Source organism: Eulemur rufifrons, chromosome 16 (genome assembly GCF_041146395.1).
Source record: "Eulemur rufifrons isolate Redbay chromosome 16, OSU_ERuf_1, whole genome shotgun sequence".
NCBI lineage: Eukaryota > Metazoa > Chordata > Mammalia > Primates > Lemuridae > Eulemur > Eulemur rufifrons.
Genome location: NC_090998.1, coordinates 36150174 through 36175989, shown reverse-complemented (window position 1 = coordinate 36175989; position 25816 = coordinate 36150174). Strand labels below are relative to the sequence as shown.

The 25816-nt window shown below is 39.9% G+C and overlaps 1 protein-coding gene across 1 annotated transcript in view; it reads left to right on the top strand.

The window, feature by feature from the left end:
- Positions 1–5567, top strand: part of SLC38A1 (solute carrier family 38 member 1) — a 39758-nt gene extending 34191 nt beyond the window's left edge. The window contains exons 11-15 of the mRNA XM_069490416.1: positions 735–835; positions 2762–2880; positions 3445–3586; positions 3689–3786; positions 5469–5567. Coding sequence (XP_069346517.1) covers positions 735–835; positions 2762–2880; positions 3445–3586; positions 3689–3786; positions 5469–5567 — 559 coding nt within the window. The remainder of the gene's footprint in view (positions 1–734; positions 836–2761; positions 2881–3444; positions 3587–3688; positions 3787–5468) is intronic.
- Positions 5568–25816: the final 20249 nt, after the last annotated feature.

Sequence of the window (25816 nt, the reverse complement as noted above, 5' to 3'; positions counted from 1 at the left end):
TAATTTTCTTAAGTGTATGCTTCTCAATTTTTATTGTTTTCCATATTCCCATTATATCCCAGGTTTCTTATTATGACACAACAAAATGTTATGACTATCTGTGGTCTGTATTGAGTACAAGTCCTGTAGATTTTCTGGGGCAGTTGAAGAATCTTGAAGGGTTATCTCAACCCCAGAGTAAACTTGACCTAAGGGGCAGAGCGCTCCATCATCGCAGCTGTGGTCTCCTGGGTACTTGTTGCTCTGGTGACATACAGACTTCCAGGTGTGTGCCTGGGGCTATGCAATGGGGACACAGAACCTAAACTGCAGCTTTGGAGACAGACCGCCTGAGGTCAAGTTCCAGCTCTGCCACTGATCAATGGGGCTCAGAGAACAGCACTTGAATCTTTTCTTCCTTTTTTCCCATGCCCAGCCAGTGTGGAGATAATATCAAACACAAATACTAAAAAAAATACTATCTGCCCTTCAGATGAGAACTTGATATTCTTTCAAAAGAATGGGGAAGAATGCTCAAGGGAGTGCAGTTCCATGAATCTCTCCCTCACAATAACCAATCCATACGGAAGAGGTTGTTCTAAACTGGCATAATTGCCAGGGGAAATTTCAGCTGCTCAGATCTGCCCTAACCTGGTAGAAGGAAAGATAAGTTAGTATTGTTCAGTGTTAACACTGGTGCTTAAATTCAGCAAAATGATTTTTAACTTTTCAAATTCTTTTATCTTTGTTTTTAGCCGATCACAGAAAAAAATGCAGATGGTTTCAAATATCTCCTTTTTTGCCATGTTTGTTATGTACTTCTTGACTGCCATTTTTGGCTACTTGACATTCTATGGTAAGTCATTTCTGCTGGTACATAAATGTAAGTATTTTTAAATAAATTATTAAAAGTCAATATCGAAATAACTTTTAACATGGAAGCCAAAGAAAGCAACAAAGCTATCCGTTGGTTTTGCTGGTTTTTTCCTTTTACGTAAAGCAAATGGTGATGGTCCCTTTACATAGTCATGCAAACTGCAGAGTAGAATAATTACTGAAACAATATACTGTCATTTTTTTCTCCTAGTAGTGTCCTCAAAAGAAATTGCATTTTAGAAGTGTGCCACCTTTACTGAGGAAAGTTTAAAACTACATCAGAGAAGGCTTTCCTAATTGACACTGCGAATTAGGTCAGATTCCATTAATAGAAAAGAGAGACGGAGACAGATGTGGAAAGTGAGAAAGAGCACAGTGCTACACTCATGACACTCTGCGTTAATTAAAAATAAAATGCCTAATTGTTCACCAAAGTTGGAGCCTTGCAAAGATTTGAAGGAATGACATAGAAAATTAAAAGAAATGAAATCTCAAGAGGAGAACAAACCTTTATTTATAACTTTTGCTGACTCTATGAACAGTTTACCTGTTTTTGCTACTATTTGATCCTTTCCTGTCCAAATTATCCTGTAGCTTTATTTAAAAGATCTTTCATTATCATTATAATTGGGAACCTAATTTAAAAACATATTTCACAGTCTTCTCTATTAAATATTTCTTTGGGGTATTTTTTTTTGATAAACACAAATGTCTCAAAATTTAAACACATTTAAAGATTATTAATTCAGCTGGGAGAGAAAGGCTACTCTGTTTATACAGTTAGTATTTTCATCATTTTCACAAGGAATAGAGAATAACGTTGTCTAATGAATTCATAAATACCATATTTAATTTTTTGCATAAAAATGGTGTTTCTAAGGTTCATGCAGAGTTCCAGGGCTGGAGGTGGGTAAAGGGAGGAAGAGAGGGAGAACTGAATATTATTAATAGTTGAACAGTCACACCATTATCTTGTTCAAGGTATGATTTTTCTTTGTAAATCCCATTTCTTTTCACATAGAATAGAATAACAAACACCTTTGTTACTCTTAGGTTAAAGGGAAAGTCTCAGCTATTTTTAATTGGTTATGAATATTGAATCAGGGAAATTGGAACTAATGAGATTTTTATTATAACTTATGGTCCTTTCTCAGAAACTGAGACCAAGCTCTATGGTACAGATTAGCGTTTGAATTCCATGCCCAGAACCTTGAGACTGGTGCAGTGAGAAGCCCTCGAAAGACACAGGAGAGGAGATGATCTCTTGTCAAAAGAGTGAGCATTTTCATGCTCTCCGTGACTGCCATTCTCGCTATGGTAGTCTCTGAAATAACACTTCCTGCAGTTCCGAGTTGAGAAAACGTTCAAAGTATTACATAAACTAATTTTTTTAACAAGAAAAACGTAACATGGAAGAGAAGAATTATTTCCTAATAGTGATTAAGTTCAGCTCACACCTCTGCCGCTGGGCCGCCAGAAGTTGGGTTATAGGAAGAGAGTTTGAAAGATGCCCCATGTGGCCTGCAGTTCCTCCCGCAAGACTGCGACTGTTTGGTGTGGTTTGAAGATTAGCCCCAAGTGGGGGAAAGTCTAGCTTAAGTGGAGCTTTGTGCTCCAACTGTATGTTTCATTTTTAATTCCATTGTACTCCTAGGTTGAGTTTAGTATAAATTAAGCATTCCCACTCTGTGCAGCTTTAAATTCCTTTTAGCTAAAGTTATATATGCACAGTGGAGCATGTCTCACACAAGGATTTTTCTTCTCAACTTCATTAATTGTTTTCATAGGCACTTCAAAGCATTGCTTTCCTTGCCTTTTACTTTACAAATTATTGTTCAGAAAAACCCAACTGTCATTCAGTCACGTACTTTTGTCTCCTTTCAAAACCCTCTTTTCCCTTGTTCAGAAACTGTGCAGTCAGACCTCCTTCACAAGTACCAGAATAAAGACGACATTCTCATCCTGACCGTGCGGCTGGCTGTCATCGTTGCTGTGATCCTCACGGTGCCCGTGTTGTTTTTCACGGTGAGTGAAGGCCTCCAGTGCAATCTGAGAAAGGCCGAGGTCTCGGCTTTCCTCCTGCTTTCTGGAGCCTGTTGCAGAGAAAGCTTCCCCCAGGTAACTTTCCTGGGTTATTGAAACTGCATCCAGGAAGGATCCCAAGACTGAGTTCAGGCTCTTTGGAGAACAAGTGGCATCAGTGAGTCAGTGTAGCCGCTGATGGAATGAATCTCTGTTTTAATTAATTTGTCCCTCTTCTTTATGGAGAAACATAGATAGAATGTTTGGATCTGAGTCGTTCATGACAGGAACATACAGAAGGACCAGAAGGGAACACTCAATTCTTAGATAAAACAGAGACAGAAATTACTCCTCCCAAAAGAAAACTCCGACGATTCATAAATAAAAATACTTTGCATCTTAAGTCAAGCCCCCATACTTCCAAAACTGTTAAGCTACCTGTAAGTTCACTAGACATCACAAAACATTTTACAAATTCCTATGCACCAGTAAACCAATGTCTCTCCTGAGAATTGTGGAGGTGGGCATGCTATAGGTCCTCACGGAATCTGTTTTCCTTTCCTACAGGTTCGTTCATCTTTATTTGAACTGGCTAAAAAAACAAAGTTTAATTTATGTCGTCATACTGTGGTTACCTTCATACTATTGGTTATTATCAACTTGTTGGTGATCTTCATACCCTCCATGAAGGATATTTTTGGGGTCGTAGGTATGGCTTTATGACTTTGCACTTGTCATCCTACAGCAGCTATTTCAAGCTAAAATGTCACAATGATAACTCTAAACTTTCTCTCCTTTTTTTATTTTACAGGAGTTACATCTGCTAATATGCTCATTTTCATTCTTCCTTCATCTCTTTATTTAAAAATCACAAACCAGGATGGAGATAAAGGAACCGAAAGAATTTGGGTATGTCTTTTGCCAGCCACTCTAACTTTTCTGATTAGTTTTCCATTTAAATTTACCAAATAGAGTCCATCTCTCTACTATCTAAGACTACTTTCAATTGCCTTGAAGGGAAGCAGCAGCCCTATAGCTTTCCCACTTAGGAGATTTAAAATATCACATCAAAGTCTTCTCCATTCCCTCAAAATACCTCTTCTGGTTTTACTCTTACTGTGCCTCGGCTTTTATTCTGCTCTAGGGCACGGCCAGGCAGGAGAATGGACGTTCAGCCTTCTGTGTCTCTAGAGGGCGACGCCTTGTCGTTAGCAAGATCTGAAGTGGAGAGGGACTCCAAGATTTTATGCAGTGCACTGTTTCTGTACGATTTCTAGTCATGTAACTTCTAGCCCAGGGAACAAGCAATGCCTTAATGAAAATGTCTGAGTTAGCTTAAAGAAGTCTTGTTATGATTTGACAGAAATGCTTTGGAGCAACAGACCTGGATTCAAAAACTACCTTTCTATATTGGGATTCTTGTTTCCAGGTCTGGTGAAGTTCAAGGGCATCTTGAACGTGGTGCACTTGGAGACAGTGAGGGAAGCAGGGGTGAAGTGGCTGCTACCTGAGTCCCTTCTGGAGCACCATTTTGCTCGGCCTCGGAGAAGGCTTCTCAGCTGCCCTCCCAGCTAGTGTAAGCACCATAATTGAACCTGTTACCTGAGTTGACAGATCCAGACGAGAGACCATAGGCAGAAGGGATCATCCTGCGCATTTCAGGGAAGCAGCATTAATGCCAGTAGAGCATCCTGTTCCCCAAGGGGATTGCCCCAGAAGCCTTAAGTCTAGAAACCCTCTGAGCCCAACCTGTAGGGACCTCATGAAGACAGAGAGGAAGGATCATTCACTTTAGCACAGCAGAAAAATATATTCCAATTAAATCTGAAAATGGAGGAGGCCTGTTGCTTATGAATCCTCTGGGCCTCTCAAACCCTGATCCCATAATAAAACTGGTAGTGGGGTCTACTGAATGGCATTAGACAAGGGTCTGTCATGTAGGGACCACCGGGCGTTAGGCCGGACCCACAATGGTGCTGTATCCTTCTCCCCGCAGACTCTCACTGGATATGCTCAAGGCCAAGCAATTTATCATCTCGTGTTCTCCAGGTTTTGGATTTAGTAATCTGTCCCCTGTGGCCTTTACCAGCCCTTCGAGTGCCTTAGTTTTTGACAGCCATTTCCTATTTCACTTGCCCAAATCTACTTTGTTTTGCATGTCTTTTTTCCACTTTTTCAAACAGAAACATTTGCCTGCCCGTGATAAGCTAGGTTGGTAGGGAGCGAAATAACAAAATGACCTGGATATTTTCCAAGCCCTGTTTTTTATTTGTTTGTTTGGTTTTTGTAATCTTAATTTGAAAAAAGCTGTAAAGACACCCCATCATTTGTGGAATGAATACACTAGTGGTGACCATGAAGTCAAAGAACAAAATGTAGATAGAAGATGATGTACTTAGCTTGTTTTTCTTCTTTTCCCATCTATGCGGGATCAGATTCGCACAATTTTAGAAAGATTCTCATAGCTCAAAAATGGTTGTGACAAACTCCAAACACAAGGGGACACAAAGAGGGAAAATATTTCTATTTTTTTTCCAGGTGCAGGTGGAAAATGTTTGCTGCACTGAAAATAACCCTTTCTGTTGTTCCAGGCTGCCCTTTTCTTGGGTCTGGGGGTGTTGTTCTCCTTGGTCAGCATTCCCTTGGTCATCTATGACTGGGCCTGCTCGGGTGGTGACGAAGGCCACTGAGACCAGCCGAGGAAAGAAAACATTCCTGTCATCTGCTCAATCAAGTCCCCACACATCAGCAACGTCTCATCACTTCTTTTGCAAGTTTACAGAAGCAAACAGAAATTTATAGGATATTTTAAATGGAATAACACTTCGATCACAAAATAGAGACCTGTTTCTATAATGGGTCAAGTCTCTCCAAGATTCGGGATCAATTTAGGGATTGTGGGATTTTTTTTTTTTTTTTTTTTTTCAAATTTCATGCAATCGTATTTCCCAGTACTTTTCACAATCAATTATTTTTCACTCTCCTAGCTCTATGTTTTGTGGCTTCATAGTCTCTTAGAACTTTGAAAACATGATCATCAATCATGTTTATTTATTATACATCCAGATTCTGAAATAATTTTCCTACTGATGTTCAGACTCACACTATCTGTACCTTTTTAGAAGAGAAAAGAATCTTGAATTGTATATATTTATTTTGCTTTACAGAAAAAAAATGGTTTCGTAAATAATTTGCCTATTTTGGTTAACATAGCACACAGGGATAATCATCTGAGAGTCACAGGGCACGTGCCACTGCGGGATCAGAGCATGCCCAATATTTGAGGTGGCTCCGATCGCCTGGCGGCTGAGCGTGGGCAGTCCAGTGGCCTTGCTGGTACTACAACCCACCCCGTACAGAGACATTCTCTAGCCAGTGTTCTCAGCTGGGAAGGGGGTGGGAATGATTCTTACCTTGGTAATTAAATTAAGCCACACGTTTGAGTAATCTAGCAATTGAAGTTTTGTTTCCCTCTTGGCAACCTGTGTCAAAGTTACTCTAGTCTGAGTCAACTTTTGCTGGGGAAGACCCATGGCACCTGCTCTGAAAAGATCGTCCAAAATGCCTAAGAAAATATTCCTCTGATGCAGATAGCCTTCAACCCTCCACCTGTATTGCTGAAGGGAGAAAAAAAAAATGTTTTAGTAAATTATAAGCCCAGCAGCTTTTAGTCACGTCCACCAGCTATTTGCACAGAGAATAATGTGTACCTAACTAAGGATGATCTAAGATAAGTAATTCCTGTTTTATATTGGGTAATTTAGGGAAGTCTTTAAAAGACTTGTTTTATATCTATAAATCTAGGTTATTACAAATATAAGATTTTTGTACCTTAAATAAGCCTCATTTCTATTTCTTCTCCATTAACTCTCCAGAGTCTTGGGAAAAAACCCTCAGACATAGTCTTTGTGAAGAGCCTCTGACAAAATCAGTGTGTACCTTCCTTCCCCCAGATGGGGAAGACAAGAGGGCCTTAGTGTCTGCACTGTCGCTTCTTCTCGTCGCCAATCAAGGGGTGGGCCATAACTGCCTGCCCCAGCTGACCCATGCAGGAGGACAGAGTTGCCTCGTACTCTCATCTCTCCTAAAGGGAGCAGAAGGAAACTACAAAAAGACTGAAAGAGAAGTTTGGGACAAGGTAGCTGGGAAAGGAATGAGGGACAGCAACCAGAGCTGCATTCACCTAAGCTGAGCCATCACCTGTCATTGGATTGTCCGTAGCTTGCATACAGCAAGAACTGTGCATGTTCCATGAGCTGGTCTCTTAAAGCAAGACTTGTGTTTTATCTACATTCTGATTGAATTTTCCAAGCACATAAGTTCACCGAGCACAGATTTCTTATCTGGTGATAGGTAAAATCTAACCACAGATGTTGGCAGAGCTTCTAGGCACTTCGCTCTGTTCCTTCCCAACTCAAATCCCAAAGGGACCTCATTCTCACCAAGAATAACAAGGAACTGTCCCCTCCCTTTACAGACTGGTGTCCTGTAGATGAGGCAGGAATGGAGGCACCTGTCGTGATCCTCTTGGGAGAGAAAGAAAGGTTATTTCCTGCATTGCGTCGTCCTAGAGCTTTTAATACAATGCTATGGAATTACATGCATATTAGGTCGGGGTTCAGGTATTTAGATGTGAATACCTAACCTCATAAATTCCACAGCCATCTCTGTCCTTTTCAGAAATGTTTTCCATATCATATGAGCAATGGTAGAAACCAAGCAAAATGAGATTCAGTCAGCCTTTAGGGGCTTGTCTAGAGCACCGGGTTGTGGGCTGACCCTACATGTAAAAATACATAATTTAGTTGTCAACTGTATCATGCTACTTTCTGTTTTCCTCATTACTTTATAACAAATCATTTTACACTCACAAAGTCAACCCAGAAAACTTTCATTAACTCTGGGACGTGGAGTGGTATTTTTGGATCTCTGGGTTTTATGTGTCAGTACAAGGAATTTTTTATTATTTAAAATATATTTATTTAGAGGAGGCACATTGTTGTTGATGTCTGTAAGACCACATATTTTTAAAACCTTCTTTGTATGTTTATCTGAGTTTGTTGTTGACTGAATATAACAGACCCTACTGTAATTTGTCAAATATTGCTGACTACATCATCTGTGTGGGATTAGTGTAAAGTATACTGCTCTTTTCTTGTTCAGAATAGTGAACTGGTAGCCAAAAATACATGTATTACAGATGTTAGGTAGAATTTAAACAGCACAGTCAAGTGCTATAGAAATTTTTCTGCTAAATTAGTAGACTAAAGGATACTATACCTTAGCCATGGGGAGTAGCACGTTTTCCTTTGGTAGATAGGATCTCTACACTAGTGAACAGTGCCAGTTTCAGACTTTGGATTTAGAACTGTTCTCTAGTTATTGTAACACAGAATACTGTCAATCCCTATTTTACTCACATTGCTTATTGGAAGTGGGGGGGTAGTGGAAAATGCACAGGAAGGAAATCTATTCTTTTTAGGCACCAGCAGTCCCCAATTTATAAGGAGGCCATAGTGAAAATGTTGAAAGTTGGTTGTTTGCAACCTAAAATGTATTTTCCTTTAGAGACCAGGTGATTCATGGTGGTTAGGGCCCCAGACCAGTTAGAAAAGATTATAAAACCCATAGTTTAGCTGAAATAGAATAATGTAAGAGGCTTGCTAAAGAACCTAACCACCAAATACAATATGGTTTCTAGGGGCTATTTGTTCAGCGTTGCCAGCCAACATCGCCTGTTAGAATCTGGACTGTCCATCTCCATCCTAGCTACGTACCACCTGCTGGATGGTGGGGGTAGTAGCGTTGCCACCAGATTAGAGGTGATCAGAGTGGCCTGAAGCAGGGTCTCCAGCAAAGGTGGGGAGGAATGAGTCCGGGGCCACCAGAGAGCCTGGTGGTGGGAGGAGGGAGGAGGATGAGGAGTCTTCTTGTGGGCTGTAAACTGCCAGGGACATTCTTCAGCTGGTACCTTTTCTTTTCTCTGGAGGTCTCAGGCTTGGCCTACCTGCTTCTATTTGTATGACCTTTGTTCCTAATAGCTCTTCTCCTTCCCTGCCCACGACAGAAAAGGATGTTGCTGCATAGCTTCTCCCAGATGCCAGTCAAGGCCAGCACACAGCACTTTTAGTGGTTTTAGTGCTCGTAACCACAGTGTAACTGCCCAGTAATCAGATGGGGAGCAAAAAAGGTCTCTACCCCACTTTCCTTTTTCACGTTTATAGACCCTGTTGAGAAAAAGGCACAGATGGGTGATGGTGGTGGCCTTGGGGTGGACACAGGACTGTGGAGAGAGTCCTCAGTGTTTCCGAGGGCACCTCAGACCCCAGGCCTGACTTCTTTCTGGAGTTGGACTCCAAGCTCTAAGCCAGTGGTTCTCACGGCATGGTCCCCAGAGCAGCAGCATCTGGGAGCTTGTTAGAAAGCAAATTCTCAGCCCCAGCCCCAGACGTGGTGAAACCAGAAGCTGTCAGGGTGAGGGCCCAGCAATCTGTGTTTTAATGAGACCTCCAGGCGATCCTGACACACAGCAAGTTTGAGCACCACTGCAAGCCCAGTGGCCTCTCCCTTTTCTCCCCGTTAGTCCTACCTCAGAAGATGGTTCCTAGGGTTCGTGAGGCACGAAATGGGAACCAGGACTTAGGGAGGGAAGGAAAGGGCCTCGGCAGCGGAGGTCTCCGCCACGGCAGAAAGTGGGGGACCCTGGTGTTGCCACCTGGTTGCCCCCCTCCCGCTGGAAATGCCGGCGCAGGTGTACAGTCGAAAATGAAGGCTGCCCACACTCGGGTGTTCCTTTGGGCCGAGGCACAATAATATTATATTTTTTAAAGCTGTGAAGAAATGAAAGTGAGGCTTTTTTTTGTTGTTGAGGGAAATTAAAAGAAAATACCCTTTGTAAATGCAACCTTAGAGGAAACACTGAATTCCTGGCAGGAGTGAGCTCTCCAGAGTATCTGTGTTCCTCGTGTGGCAATAATCCTGTCCTCTTTTTAAAGTGAATTCTCTGCTGAAAGGTCTGCACTGCTTAAGGAGCAACAAACTGCTCTGAAAAGAATGAGGAGCTCGGTTCCGTTTCTGGGGGCACAATGTTGGACGGGCGCATTTAGTTGGAGTGGGGCGGAGGTGAGAGATACGATCGTATACTTGATATTATGCCTGAGAGCAAAACCTATTAGTCTCCCTCAGTTTATCAATTTTAATGGCTTGAGGCTTAGAAAGAGTATAATCTTTAAAAAAATAATTCCCCTATTCGAGTTCACAGTAAGTGTCTAGCCACTTTCAAAACAAAGAAGATACAGATTATATCATTTAGCAATAGTAATGATTTTCCTTAGGGAAGGCAGATCTGAGAATCCTTTAGCAACAGAATATACTTCCTCTAAAATACAGTGAATTATCTATAACAATATAAGGCTTTTGGGTACAAATTGGTGGGGTGGTTAACAACTGAAAAATATCACTAAATCTGAAAGAGAAAGTTCTTGGAAAACATGTAAAATTCACAAGGCACAGACATTCTCCTTAAGGGTTTTCGCTGAGGAAGGGCTGTGAAACTGGGCCCATCTGTATACAAATTCAAATTTATGTTTTTAAAGGAAGAATCTATGCAGCTGAGGCTTATTGTAGGAAATACTTCATTTGTATGTAAATATATTGTAAATAAATAGGAGGCTGTATATTTTTGCAGTTGTTGATCCACACTGAAATAGAAGTCTCTAGTATCCACATATAAAGAATAAATGTTTCATATTAGTGGTTTTGTTTGGGAATTAGAAAAATTTCCATTCTCTCCCAGGTAACATAGTTCTCTCAATATAAACTTGGAACCTTAAAACATTACTTAATTGTTTAGAAAAAGAAATGTTTGAGAAATAGTTGCATTGATTTCTTATGCTGGTATTAAGATCAATTATTTAAAAGGTAGTCCCCTGAGCTACAAATAAGGAATATTTAGACCCAAATCATTGTCATATAGAAACAGATATACCCAAAAGGACAAATCGTTTCTTCATAATGCTCTTTCACTGTTGACATTGATACCACTACACAGTATTTATGAAAACAGAAGTTGGGGAGAAGAATTTTTTTTTTTTTCCCAAAATTGAATTGCTGCATTTCCCAAACTTTGGGATTTTTGAGAAGGGAGGAAAACCCTGAATATTAACTATGAGCACAAATTTGAAGGAAAGAAAACAAAGAACCGTTATTTTATCAAGCTTTGAAAGTCTTGCATGTTTGCCTTTTATTTTAGTGTTGACGCCAACATAGACTGTCTTACGTAATTTTTTCCCCAAACACTTGAATCTTAATCTCTGCTACATAATTCACTCTCTAGAGTCCAGTGTGCTTTAGACTTCATCTGAGTCCAGTACATGTAGCACACCACTGTTTTACTGATGTAAAAACCTTGTAAATGAATTTCAGATGGGTGATTTAAGTGAGTCACAGGTCACAAAACTTTGCTATTCATAGTTAATCAAATAGAGTTGGGGTTTTTTTCAGGGTGTGGTGTAAATAAAGAAATGTAAGAAGTTCTGTTCTATAACTGCTCTGTTAACATAGTTTTTAAACATTAAAAATGTGAACTGAAAGTATTTATGAATTTTGTGTTTATTTTGGGGGGGATGCAGTGCTAAAACGGGGCAGCTGAGTACTATATACACTATTCAGGATTGCTAGAAAATGTTTGTACATACTTATCAGTGTTCTAGATCATGAAAGCTTATATTTAAGTTCCCAAATTTAAATATAAAAAATTTCTGCTAGAAATCTATCTGGTCTGAAACATATTACACATTTCTCCATTTTTCACAATCAGAGTAGGTTGAACATAATGTTTTCTTTTTTAACACAAGTTCATTTTTTTTTTTTTTTTGAGACAGAGTCTCACTGTGTTGCCCGGGCTAGAGTGCTGTGGCATCAGCCTATCTCACAGCAACCTCAACCTCCTGGGCTCAAGTGATCCTCCTGCCTCAGCCTCCTGAGTAGCTGGAACTACAGGCATGTGCCACCATGCCCCGCTAATTTTTTCTATATATTTTTAGTTGTTCAGCTAATTTCCTTCTATTGTTAGTAGAGACGGGGTCTCACTCTTGCTCAGGCTGGTCTCGAACTCCTGAGCTCAAACGATCCGCCCGCCTCGGCCTCCCAGAGTGCTAGGATTACAGGCGTGAGCCACGGCGCCTGGCCTTCAAGTTCATCTTAACTCAAGTATTCATTTCTTCCTGATGTTATAGGAGGGAATCTAGTCTTCCTCTTAGACTTAGAAAAGTTTTACAAGATGAACAAGATGGCCAGAGTCTGATATCCAAGTTCTTCTTGTGAACAGGTGCAGAAATAGCCTGGGCCTTGCACGGTGTGCCTGGGTGTGAGACCCACCTGGATTCTCCTTGGGCTGCCCAGGTGATGGCAGCCCATTCTGTGGGGCCATGTTGGCACACATGTGAAACTCAAGGTAGAAACTTGGGGTACAGGAGTCTAAGTCGTGTACTCCAGTCTAGCTTCATTGGGAATAAAGCTGGTATTTTTATCCTTACGTGCCTCCTGTGTCTACTTCTTAATTGATCAGAACCCCAAGGGCCAAGGGTGTGAGTGAGTAATTATCACTTTCAAACCCAAGCGGTGGCAGAAGTTTGGATAATCAAAAGGATATTGAGACTATGAACAGATTTTATTCTAAATCAAAAGGATCAGTCCTGCAGTGCTTTTGATAGTTCTGACTTCTTCCTTCCACGCTCGCTCTGTGTGTGCTAATACTGTCTATTCCACCCTATGTTACACATAATTGTCAGGGTACGGTTGTTCTCTGTCTTTCCTAGGGAATAAGCTATGGGCTTAATGATAGCTTTGCATCTCAGAGGTCCTGTTTACTTACCGTCTACATTCATAATTGTGTTCTGCCTGGGTAGCATAGTCTGGACGGAATGGATCAGGCCCAAATAACTAGGCCAATTTTTGTATACTAGTTTTTAGACTTTTATTAGTTTAAATTTCAGATTAATCCAAATTGGTAGAACATTCTGCTCTTACATAGGGTCAGTACAACACCAAAATAACCTGCCAGATTATCAAAATGTATTATAAAGCTATAGTGCTTAAAATAGATTTGTACTGGTATGGAAGTAAATAAATAGATCATAATAGAGAACAAACATATAAATGGCCCAAATTATACCAGAAAGGTAGCCTTTCAAATCAATGGGGAACAATGAAGATTACTCCATAAATAATGGAAAAATGGCTAGTTTTTGAAGAAAAGAAAGCTGGATCTCTATATTACCCCTTATATCTACATAGAACCCAAATATATTTAAGACTTTAAATAACATGTGGGTTAATATATCTGTCTTTTACAAGTGTAAAACCGTGACTCCAATATAAAGTAATCATGTCAAAAATTTTATTTAACTCATTATTAATGAAAGAATAAGTAAAATATTTTTTAAAAAACGGTTCAAAAGAGAATGTAAAGAACAGATACATATACCAGCAATCAGGAATGTTGAAATGAATTTGCAAATAGCTGCAAAACTGGCCATGTCCACAGGGGGAATCAATTGCATCTCAACCAGACAGAATTCATTTATATCTCTGGACAAAAATCATTTTCATCTTTATCAGTTTTCTATAATTTATAGAGTTATAAAGTAGCTCAAAGACCAAAAAAAAAAAAAAAAAAACCAAAATGTGTACAGAATCAGATACCCCGACGGAACACCTAATATTCTGTTGAAATTACACCCCGTAATCTTTTTTGCCCCTTTTAAAGTCTTTCCAATTTTCCTAACAACTTCCCCCTTTGTGACCACAAGAATCTCAAAAATTACTCTTGGTCATAAAAAGGATGGTTTCATCAGGTTTGGCCTGCTTATTTGCATAGGTGCAGCAAGAATGTTAATTAACTGTACAGGGTTCCTTGAGTTTGCTTTGCAAATCTAGAGCTGTGCAATATTGAACAGCTACTGGAGTCACAGAATTTACTTTTAAAAGTCTCCATCATTTGCTCAAGGCTTGGAAAGCAAGCCCAAGAAACTCTATCACATTTCATCTGTACTATCTATAAATTTGGGTGAATTCTTCTCTACATGAGTTGTCCAAAATTTGCTAAGGTTCCTGGCCTGCCGGGAAGCGTCCTTTCTTACCACCCAACGGATGGGACCCTATAAACCAGTTTTGGTACTCGGCTATAGTTTACAACCTTAGAAGGCTGGTAGTAGGCAGGTTTGCTGGAAGGGTTTTATAGGCATTAGCTCCATAAATAAAATCACACTTTGTTCCTTAGAGTTGTTTGACATACCTGTTGAATGAGCATCATTCTCAAATAGGACATCCCAAGGAAGGCCATGGCTACACAGCCAATTTTGTTGTTATATGCTGGAACAGAAGAGACTCTTGTTGAACCTATGCTAATAACTACATTGCCATGAAAAAGCCAGGGGACTCAGTCACAGGTTTTAAATTCAGGGGTGGAAGAGAGTTCCGTGAGAAGCAGAAAAAAATGCATTTCGTTTCCCTTTAAAGAGGCAAAGTCTACTGAATTGCTGTAGACTAAAGATAGCTTAAGAAAGAAACATGGCTTCCTCATACATCCAGAAAATAGAGCGTTAAAACAGCATCAGCCTCAACCACAGTAAACATTTTCCTCATCAGCTCAGTCTGCTCTTTGTAATTTTGATCTGCTGAGTCTTGGATCAGCATTCTGTTTTCACAGAGTTGTCTGCTTCTAGATTAAAAAAATCCCGTAAATCCTCACTTACCCCATAGGTACAGACTGAAAGTTGTCTAAATAACGTTAGCTCAGAAGTTTGTACCCAAGAGTCTATTCTTTGAAACACCGATAGTTTAATGTACTTGGCATAGTCCTTTTCCCTGAGACTCTGGGGTTACCTTTCTTTGCTAAAGAACCAGATTTTGGCCTCGGGCAAGTTTATAGTTAATAGCAGAGCCTTGGGCAATCTTCAGGAAACAGAAACTTATTTGATAACACTGGAAGACTGTATTTAATTTACTATAATAACTAATGATTACCCGTTATATCTTAGGTATCCTTCCAGATAACCCTGTAGGGCTATGTCGTATCACACTGAAGGGTCGCCCAGCAATCTTTTTTGCTTATTTCAAAGTCCTTCACAATTTTTCTGTCAAAATATGTATATTTATAGCTTATATATATATATAATATCTTGCAGTGGGGAAGGCCTTTCTTGGTACAAAACATAGGAGCCACAAACAAAGTAATTGATCAATGAATATTTTAAAACCGTATGTGACATACAAAAATGTGAAAGTTCAAAAAATCTGAGCATCCAAATAGGAGACAAAACTAACATTTGTTGAGCACACATTGAAACTGATGGAACCCGCCTCTCAAGTTTGAAGTTCAAATTATTCAAAACATCCTCCCTGGTCAAATTACCAGGATGCCCAACATCTCTTTCTTTCCCACCTCCAAATTGTCCAAGAACACTAGAGACATTTGACTCCAGAGGCATCAGCTTCTAAACTCCAGGCAGAGAACTGGTGAATTGAATCAGTTCGAGGCAGGCTTCTTTCCTACCTTAGTTGCTTCTGCTGATGCCACACGGTGTCCCCGTTGAATGCTGGCAAGCAAATTTGTTACACCTGTGTCTGCTGCTGCCCTCACGGGTCCACAAATCTAGCAGGGCCAAAGCAATGGAGGAAGGACGAATCCAATCCCTGAGGCACTATGGTGGCTGTCACTTTCAGAACCCAAGCAAGGAGTAGCTCCTCAGTTTACCACCAGCTGGCTCCCAATCCTTGCCCTCCAGGCTGGTGCAGGAAGGGCTTCCATTCATACCTGCGCCCTGTGTTAGCGCCAACCCTCTCCCTTTACCCCACGCCCATGGGCTTTGAAATCTGTTCTTGGTTCCACTCAGGTTCTCCTGATGTCCACCCTTTTGGACCTTTTAGGACTGTTTCCTGCCCCTTCCAAGTCATCTCAATCCACAAAAGAGGTCCTAAAAATAGTAAAACTCAAAAGAGAAGGAATTGGGTAGTAGACAATATTATCCTCCCAGGAGGCTTCCTGATGCCTCTGCAAATTTCCCTGACCCGTTCAACAGTCTCTGGTGCGACACATCAGGGAACATTTGACTTGGGGCAGTCATGTTAAACCCCGGACACATTCTTGTTATAACACATCCTTCCCTTGCAGGGATGCCTGCCTGCTTGGCTCCCATGTAGAGCTTAGGAGAGGCCATTCGATTTATTTTTTCTTATTTAAAAGTAACTAATGTCTTCACAAAGAAGCACCTAGAAGCTTCTTAATGTCCTTCCCAAGCACCCCTTGACTACATAACATAGAGCTAACCTCCTTAATAAATCAAGAGCTTCTAAAAGTCACTAAGAAAAAAAAAGCCCAATTAAAAAATAGGCTGCAGAAATATAAAAGGAGCTACCAGAAAAAGAAATACAATAAACACTTGAAGAGATATTCAATCTAACACTCTAACCCTTAATTAAATAAGTGCAAATTAGAATGTCTATATGACACCTTTTTTCCCCCTTTTCATGATGGCAAAGAATCTAAAACAGTTGCTATTACAGTTCTGGTAAGACTATAAGAAACAGGAATTTTTCATATGCAGTTGGTGAGAGTGTAAACTATTGCAACCTTTTTGGAGAGCAATTTGGCGGTATCTGTTAATACTGTAAATGCTCTTAACTTTTGTCCCATCAATTCCATGTCTGTGAATTTTTCTAACACACAAGAAGGTGGAAGAACATGTGAGGGATATAGCATCAGATTGTCGTCTTGTCTCCTCATCTCGATTCATAGTCCGGTCTCTCCTCTTTTACTGTTTCTGTTGTCCCTCTAGCTGTTTCTTCATCTCTTCCCTTTTCTTAATAAGCTCTTGAACAGTCCTTATGTTTACGCTCCTCCCAGCCAAACCCCGTCCCCAGGGCCTATTTTCCATATTCAGGCGCCCAGGTAGCTTAACTCCCTACCACTGATAGAAACTAGAGATATTACTTGATCACATGCATCAGAAAATATTAATTGGTAGATCTCTGTTTAACCACAGTTTTGTTCTTCATAGCTAGCTTCAAAATGGTAGTGGGTAGGTTTTACAAATTTTATGAATTTAGGACAGCTTGAAAAACTAATTTTGCCAGGGCCCTATCTCAGACCAATTAAATCATAATTTCTGGTGGCACAGCGAAAGGTGTTTTAAAAATTATCCAAAACTTAAGATGAAGAGAGAACATAATATTAGACTGGGCCATTATTTATCAGTCCCAGCCGAGGATATTTTAATTATCTAACAGAATGTACTTTTGTTTGCTGTGTTATCTACCATTGACTAAGGCCTAGATTTTGAAGTGTTACATATTACATGTTATTTGTTAACTCATAGATTTTTTTTTCTGGTAAAGGTGCAAATGATTTCTGCCCAGTAGGAAAATCATCTCAAAGGTTTTGTATCTAATTTAGCAATTTATTCTATCATTCTAGCATTCCTACATGCCTATAAATACCTAGTTCCTCAAAATGTTTTTTCAACCAGTTTTTCCATCTTACTTCAGATTGGCTGTGTGTGGCCTTTGGCTTATTATTTTTATTAAGAAAACTATCCATAGGATGTGAAATTCCATTCTCTGTTGTGATGTTTTATGTTCCCATCCTTACTGTCCCCCTAGGATGTTATTATTTTTTATTTTCAGCCTTTTATTCATAATATGGGCACCCTGGACACTGGGTAATTTTTTGATACATTCTTGATGGGCAAAATATATCTTAATTGAAGACAAATATTGCAATTCCAATTTTTAAAAAACATCAGGCAGGCCAAACAAAACACGTTTGAGAGCAGGATAGGCCCCTGACCGCAAATGGGTGGCACTTTCTTCAATCAGGCACATTGGAGCAAACTAGATCTGTATGAACAGCTTGGCATTTGGAAATTGAGCATCAGAGAAAGCGTTATGTACTGTCCCTACCTTTTAAAAGGATGCTTCTAGGTAGTTCAGAAGCAGTCTTTTCTGCCTGAGGAAGCAGCTTGCCTTTACTTTTCAAACATCAGAGTTTTTATTTGAGGCGAAGGTTTGTTTTCCTGTGGAATCCTGATGGTTTAGAACAGCAGGAAGGAAAAGTTAGATCTACTTTCCATTCATAGTTTTCAAAGACCCCTTTGACAGTCAAACAATGTCCTTATTCCTGGATCTTTTCCCTTAGAGACTTTCAGCGGCACTCACTCTGTGATCTGCATACCTGGGCATTTAGCATTCCCCACCAGGCCCCGGAATGGACCAGTGATTGACTGACAGGTGTGGCCTGTAAGTGGCTCAGCAACCTTAACCCTGCATGGCACGGCAGGGAGATAAGCGCACAGCCTCCCCCACCCCCTTGGCCTTCCTTGGTTGACTCCTTCCCTTCCCTTCCCTTCCTGATAAATCACTTTCACATAAATTCTGTCTTGGGATTTGCTTCTGGAAAACCCAACCAAAGTATTTATAGGTAATATTTGAAATGATTGTTTTTCCCTCTATAGTTCGGAGCTTTCTTGACAAAACAAAATCCTATGGGCCTTTTTCCCCGTGCTCAAAATCAAACAAATAAAAAACACCCATTTTGGAATAAAATGTCCCTATCAATCTTCCAAGGTTCTTTCTCTGAATGACATCACCACATAAGAAACCACATAAACAGCACATACTAGCTGCATGGTCTACTCAACTGGGGCTAGGATGGGATTCCCAAATTGTTCTTAGGAATGCCATGTGGTTCCCCTCTCACACTTCTCTGAGAACTCTCCCCAGCCACATCCTCTTTTCAAAAAATGCCCTCAGGGGCACGTAGTGCAGTGTTTCTGTGTGCCGTGTGGAGTGGATGGCAAATACTGTACTAGCTTCAAATTTGAAATGACCAACTAATCTATTTGTCAAGTAGTAGGTTAATAAGTCATATCATGTCATTGTCTGTTCAAAATTCTCCAAGGGCTTCCCATATCACTCAGAGAAAAAGCTAAAATTCTTCTCTACATGGTCTTCCCACGATCTCTTCTTCCCCACCACACCCACCCCAAACTGGCCTTCTTATTCCTTGAACACACCAAGCGCACTATGACCTCAGGGCCTTTGCACTTGCTGCTCCCGCTGCTATCCTGCTCTTCCCACAGTGATCCACAATGCTCATCCACATGGCAGTTAACCTCATTGCTGTCAGATTTCTTCTCAAATGTCACCCTATCACTAAGAACCTCTTCGACCATTCTGTAACAAATGACAACTCACCTACCCGTCTCACTCATATCTCACTCCCTATATCCTTCACCTTGCTTTGTTTTTCAGTCCGCCCTTGTCTCCATCTGAAATGCTTTAGTTTGCTTGTCCACTTGCTTATGATCTGTCTAGAATGTAAACCCCATGAAGGCAGCGTCTGTCTATTTTGTTCACTGCTGTCTCCCCAGCACCTGGAACAGGGTAGGTGTTCAATAACTATTTGTTGAATGAATGAACAGATAAATGAAGGAGTTTACGCTACGTCACTTTTCCTCTTTAAAGTGGAGTAATTAGACACAGGATTCAACATCATGTACCCAGATGTGTTTTTCACCCCTTTTCCAATTTCTTAATTTTTAAATATTTTTCTTTATAGGTGTTTTAAAAATTATAGGCTCCCCCTCGCAACAAACATTACACATATGTATTACGATGAAAGGGCAAACAATCTTTTCATTTATAATCCCAACTTCTGCGGTAACCAAAATTAATGCCTTTTCTCCCTATGTTTACACAGATAGATACACACAGATGTCGGGCTGGCTTTGTTTGTTTGTTTTTAGAAGCTTAGACTGATACTAAATATCAGAAATAGGACTTTCAGCATGGGGGTTACATAAATGGATTCTAAAGCCAGACTGTTTGGATTCAAATTTCTTGGCTCAGTAACCTCAGACACGTTCCTTAATGCCTGGTTTTGCCTTTGTAAGATGTAAGTATTAATACTAAGAGAAGCTTTCCATAAAATTGCTGTGAGGATTAAATGACTTAATTAAACCAAAACCAACTTAGACGAGTATATATTATGTTGTAAGCATGAAATAAAATATCTGTTTTTTTTTTCACTTAGCAATAGATCTCAGATATTCCTCTAAAACAGTATCTATAGATTAAACTCATTCTATGAATACTCCGTACATAATTGCCTGGTGTGGATCCATCAGGGATATAATTTTTTTCCCCTCGTGATAAGCATAGAGATTTTTATAATTTTTTCCAGCTTTCCCCTAGTGATAAATATAGAGATTCTTACAGTTTTTGCCAGTATACACAGTGCTACGATAAATATCCTTGATGGTAAGTGCTTGTAAATTGGTACATTATTTCTCTAGGATAGAATCCCAAAAAATCAGGTTGCTGGACCAAAAGGTCTGTGTTTATTTAACTTTAATGGAATTACCAGCTTACTTTTTAAAACTATTAGTAATAATCCACACACCCACAAATTATATATATTTGTCCCTTTTTATGCATCCTCACGAGAACTAGATGCTATGACACTTCTAAAGTTTTGCCAAAAGACAACAAAAATATGGAATCTTGTTTTTAATTACTTTATTTCAAATTTCCAAACTATTAATGATGTTGATCATTTCTTCATATGCCTATTGGCAATTTTTACTTCCTTTCTTATGAGATGCCTGAACATATTCTTTATCCATGGTTTAGTAGTACTGTCTTTTTCTTATCAATTTGTGTAAAAGGGACAAAGGAACACTTTTTTACATGTGTGGCAAAATATTTTTTCCCAGTCTAGTGTGTTTGTTTTCGGACTTTGTGATATCTTTTGTATCCTTTTATTTTATGTTTTAATTTAGTCAAATACATCTACTTCTACTTTATGATTTTGGTTTTTTTGTATTTCTAATTTTTATAAAGAAATTCTAAGTACCAAGTAATGAAAACCTCTTCCTAAAATTTCATATAATGAATTTATTATGATTTTATTTATAATATTTAACATAACATCTTTAATCCCTCTGAAGTATATTTGTGTATGTATTTGAGATGAGGGCATAACTTTTCTTATAGGTGGATGGATAATTGAGTTACCACAATTTATTATACAAACCACTCTTTGCCCATTTATTTATTAAGTTCTCAAGCATACTTGGATCTTTTTCTTGGCTTTATAATCTATCTTTCCTATCAATTTTTCTAGTCCTAAGCTAAAACTGTCTGGATTGCAGTCATTTTATATTATGTTTCAATAATTAGTAAGACAAGACTCTTTCAGCCCTTCTTTTGAAAACATTATTGGCCACTTTTAGATATTTAAGCTTCTATCTTGATGCTATAATAACTTTGCACAGGTTTTTAAAGCCTATTGGGATTCAAGCAAGAATGGAAGCACATTAATCTTATTTATTTGGGAAGAATAGGCATTTTTCTTACGTTGAGTCTTCTCCCATCCAAAACATGGCATGTCTCTCAATTTATGTAGATCTAGTTTTATATCTTTCAGAAAGATTTTACAGTCTGCTTCACTTAGGTCTTACACCTTTCTTTTAAAATATATTACTAAGAACTTTATAGTTGTTGTCACAATTACAAACTGACATCTCCATTTCTAACTGACTGCTACCAGATCCCAGATGCTTTATTTTATTATGCCAGGGGGAAGAAGCACCTCATTGCTAGCATTGTCAAATTATCACTGACATTTTTTTTCTTTAAAATTTACCACTATTCTAGCTCTAAAAATCTACAGTAAGTTTAAAAAGCTATATCTGCTTTATATTATATGCCTTATATATAACTCATATGATTTTTCCCTTGCCAGAAAGCTTATCATAGTGTTTAGGTTTTTATCTATGAACCAAAAAGGTATTTTACAAATATTTATGAGAAGAAACCGTAGGTATGCAGGATTTGAAGTTGGACATAGAATTATTTACGTTCACACAACATGGTTGAAAAGACTGCTATGTGACTAGTTCCTGCAACGTTTACTGTGTTTGTTTATAGATTCTCCCTTCAGTAGTATTTTCATGACCCAGTCCTCTGATTCAAAGCCTAATGGCCCCGGGAGTGTGAGCAGGTGGGGAGGTGGAGAGATTCAGCATGAGCACAGGCCCCCGGGGGAATCCACCCAGCTGCCAAGGCTGACTCTGAACCTGCGGGGAGGTGCGGGGGACCCAGAGGAGTGCCACACCAGCTTTAGTGGTGACGGCCATCTGTCAAAGCTACAGAGTCCAGGAGGAAGTGGCCACGTTCCTCCTAGCGGTGAAACTCTGAAATGGAAAATGAAAAGCAATTCCTGGGTCGGCCTAACCATAAGCATCAGCCGGGAAACTTCTCCGAAGACGGTGGGGCCACAGTCAACCGTCCAGACTGACCTCAGGGCAAGTCTCCAGTCCACAGTAGTCAGCAGGGTCCTGGTTGGAACTTAGGAACCAAAGCTGAGGCAAAAGCCAGTGTGACCAATCGAGGCAGCAAGTGGGCAGAGCAATGCCAGGATCTGATAACACTAATGGTGGTCTGGGAGTGACTGAGCACAAAGCCCACCAGTGTACATCAGACCCTGGGCCTGGTCTCTTAGTTCCTTCACCTCCCCTCCTTCAGTGACTTTGTCCTTTACTCTGATGCAGCTACTCGCTCACATAGCAATATCTAGACCTAGTCATCACCAACAACTGCAATTCCTCCATAATCTCAATTCCATGCACCCCATTTTCTGACTACACTTCCTGTCTGTACAGCTGACTCCCCCTTTTACCTAAAGGCCAGCTACCTTTCACTCTCACCAGATGGTGATCCCTTTGTATTCTCACTGTCTCTTATGCCCTTGATGTTCTCGTCTACCACTTGGCCCACCTTAAAGTCCACAGGCAATCATTTTACAAGCATATCTCATTTTATTGTGCTTTTGTGTTTTTCAAAAATGGCAACCCTGCATCAAACAAGTCCATTGGCACCATTTTTCCAACAGCATAGGCTCACTTCATGTGTCTGTGTCAAATGTTGGTAATTCTCCTAATATTTCATACTTTTTCATTATGATTGTAACTGTTATGGTGAACTGTGATCAGTGATCTTTGATCTTACTATTGTAATTGCTTGGGGGCACCACAAACTGTACCCATTTAAAACCATGAACTTAATCAACAAATGCATGTGTGTTCTGACTACTCCATAGATCAGCCATTTACTCATCCCTCTCCCTCTCCTCAGGCCTCTATGTTCCCTGGGACACAACAATATTGAAATTAGGTCAATTAATAGGTGCTCAAGTGAGAGGAATTGTACATATCTCATTTTAAATCAAAAGCTAAAAATGATTAACCTTAGTAAGGAAGGCATGTCCAAAGAAGATACGCCAAGAGCTATGCCTCTTGTACCAAACAGTTAGCCAAGTTGTGAATGCAAAGAAAAGTTCTTCAAGGAAATTAAAGGTGCTACTCCAGTGAACACACGAATGATAAGAAAGTGAAACAGCTTTATTGCTAATATGGAGAAGGTTAAAGTGGTCTGGATAGAAGATCAAATCAGGCATAACATTCCCTTACACCAAAGCCTAATCCAGACCAAGATCCTAACTCTTTTCAAGTCTATGAAGGCTGAGAGAAGTGAGAAGGGGGCAAAGGAGTCAAGCGCGTACGCAAGGACGTGAATACAGGCATACCTAGGAGATGTCGTAGGTTCAGTTACAGACCACGGCAATAAAGTGAATCATTCGAATTTTTTGGTTTCCCAATACATATAAAAGTATGCAATAGCATTTTGTCTTAAAAAAATGTACACACCTTAATTAAAAATACTTTATTGCTAAAAAAAACTGTCATCTGTGCCTTCAGGGAGTCATAATCTTTTGCTGGTGGAGGGTCTTGCCTTGCTGTTGATGACTGCTGACTCATCAGGGTGGCGGTTGCTGAAGGTTGTGGTGGCTGTGGCAATTTCTTAAAGTAAGCCAACACTGAAGTTTGCTGCATTGACGGACTCCTCCTTTCACAAAAGATTTCTCTGTAGCATGTGCTATTTGATAGTGTTGTACCGATGGTAGAACTTCTTTCAAAATTGGATTCAATTCTCTCAAACCCTGCCACTCCTTTATCAACTAAGTTTGTGTAATATTCTAAATACTTTGATGTCATTTCAACAATGTTCATGGCGGTGAACAGAAATCTTTCTGTTTTGTTCACTGATGTATCCCAAGTGCCTAGAACAGTGCCTGGCACACAGGAGGCACTCAAATACGTAATGAGCACTCAAATGTTGTTGAATGAATGACAGATGATTTAAATGTTAAATCCTGTTGGTTTGCAGGGCAGGAATCTAAGTCCGTTCATACCCTGTTCATCTCAGACAAAATGGGATCCAGAAGCAGGTCAGAACTTACAGAGTCTATCTCCATAGGCCGGGACAGGAAAGTCTAGTCAAGGTAGAGGTAGGTTCAGGGAAAGGAAAAAAAGGTCAGCAGATCCTCCCAATCTTGAAGCAGGTAGAGTTTGGAGAGTTCTACGAGTTCCAGATGTGGAGAAGGTAATAAAGGCCAAGGGTATATTCATTGACATGACTAGAAAAGCCTTTGCCAATGATGAAATAAGCATCTCAGTATATATCTGTAGAAGATATTCAGGAGTACAGAAATGATAGATGTGTGTATGCACATGTGTGTATAGGGTGTTTTTCTCTCCACCTTTTCTTGAATGTATCTTATATAACCCAGAAGGAATGAGACAACGTGCAAGCCCTAGAACAAAGATGGGTTCCAGAGATTTCCTGTCCAGGCTTGTCTGCCCAACCCTTCATGAAGTTTCTCTCTCTGAGGAAATCCAGCCTGTTATACTTGCATCTACAGACTTTAATCTCTTCTACTATAGCTCCGTGTCTTTCAAAGTATGGCCTGTGGATCACCTGAATAAGGACAGCTGGTTGTCTCTTAAAAATGTAAGTTCCTGGATCCTCCTCAGACCTGTTAGATCATGTGGAAGGGCCAGGAGTCTGCACACTCGATAAGCTCACTACCTGGAGAACTACTGTGATAGATGAAGGGACTTATTTTGCCATAGTTTTAATTTGTCTATACTAGTTTACCTTTTACTCTATGTCTCATCCTTTTTATTTCACTTTTTATTTATTTATTTTGAGACAGAGTCTCACTCTGTCGCCCAGGCTAGAGTGCCGTGGCGTCAGCCTAGCTCACAGCAACCTCAAACTCCTGGGCTCAAGTGATCCTTCTGCCTCAGCCTCCCGAGTAGCTGAGACTACAGGCATGTGCCACCATGCCCGGCTCATTTTTTCTATATATATTTTTAGCTGTCCATATAATTTCTTTCTATTTTTAGTAGAGACAGGGTCTCGCTCTTGCTCAGACTGGTCTTGAACTCCTGAGCTCAAACGATCAGCCCGCCTCGGCCTCCCAGAGTGCTAGGATTACAGGCGTGAGCCACCACGCCCGGCCTATTTCACTTCTTAAAAGCATAAAAAGAAGACTTTATTCTGAAAATAATCCATGTTTGAGATTGATTGGGAAATTACTTGATTCATCTATTCCTGTGACCTATTTATTCTACTTCACGTACTTTCAGGTGGGGAGTAAGAAGCACCAATCCGTATTCTACCCAGGCACACAAATTGCCCTTTTCTCCCCGCTAGGCTTTGGTTGGACTTTTAAACTGCCTTGTCCCCAGTTCCAGACCAATAATTCCTTCTAATCTAAGGATTATCTTCTAGAGAAAGTGGACAGTTTTTCACACCAAATATAGGAACTCAGCAGAATTTGTGGCTAAAATATCCCCTCCAAATATTGATTAGCCCAAGACCAAATTGCTGTAGGCAGACCTGTAACATCATCATTATTTAGAACAGCACATTCATAAACCGCAATCTGTGGCTATGCTTCCCTAGAAGACCAACCCATTGACTGAGCACCAAACAAGAATAAGGTCATACCTAAGGAAGTTCCCCCCAAAAT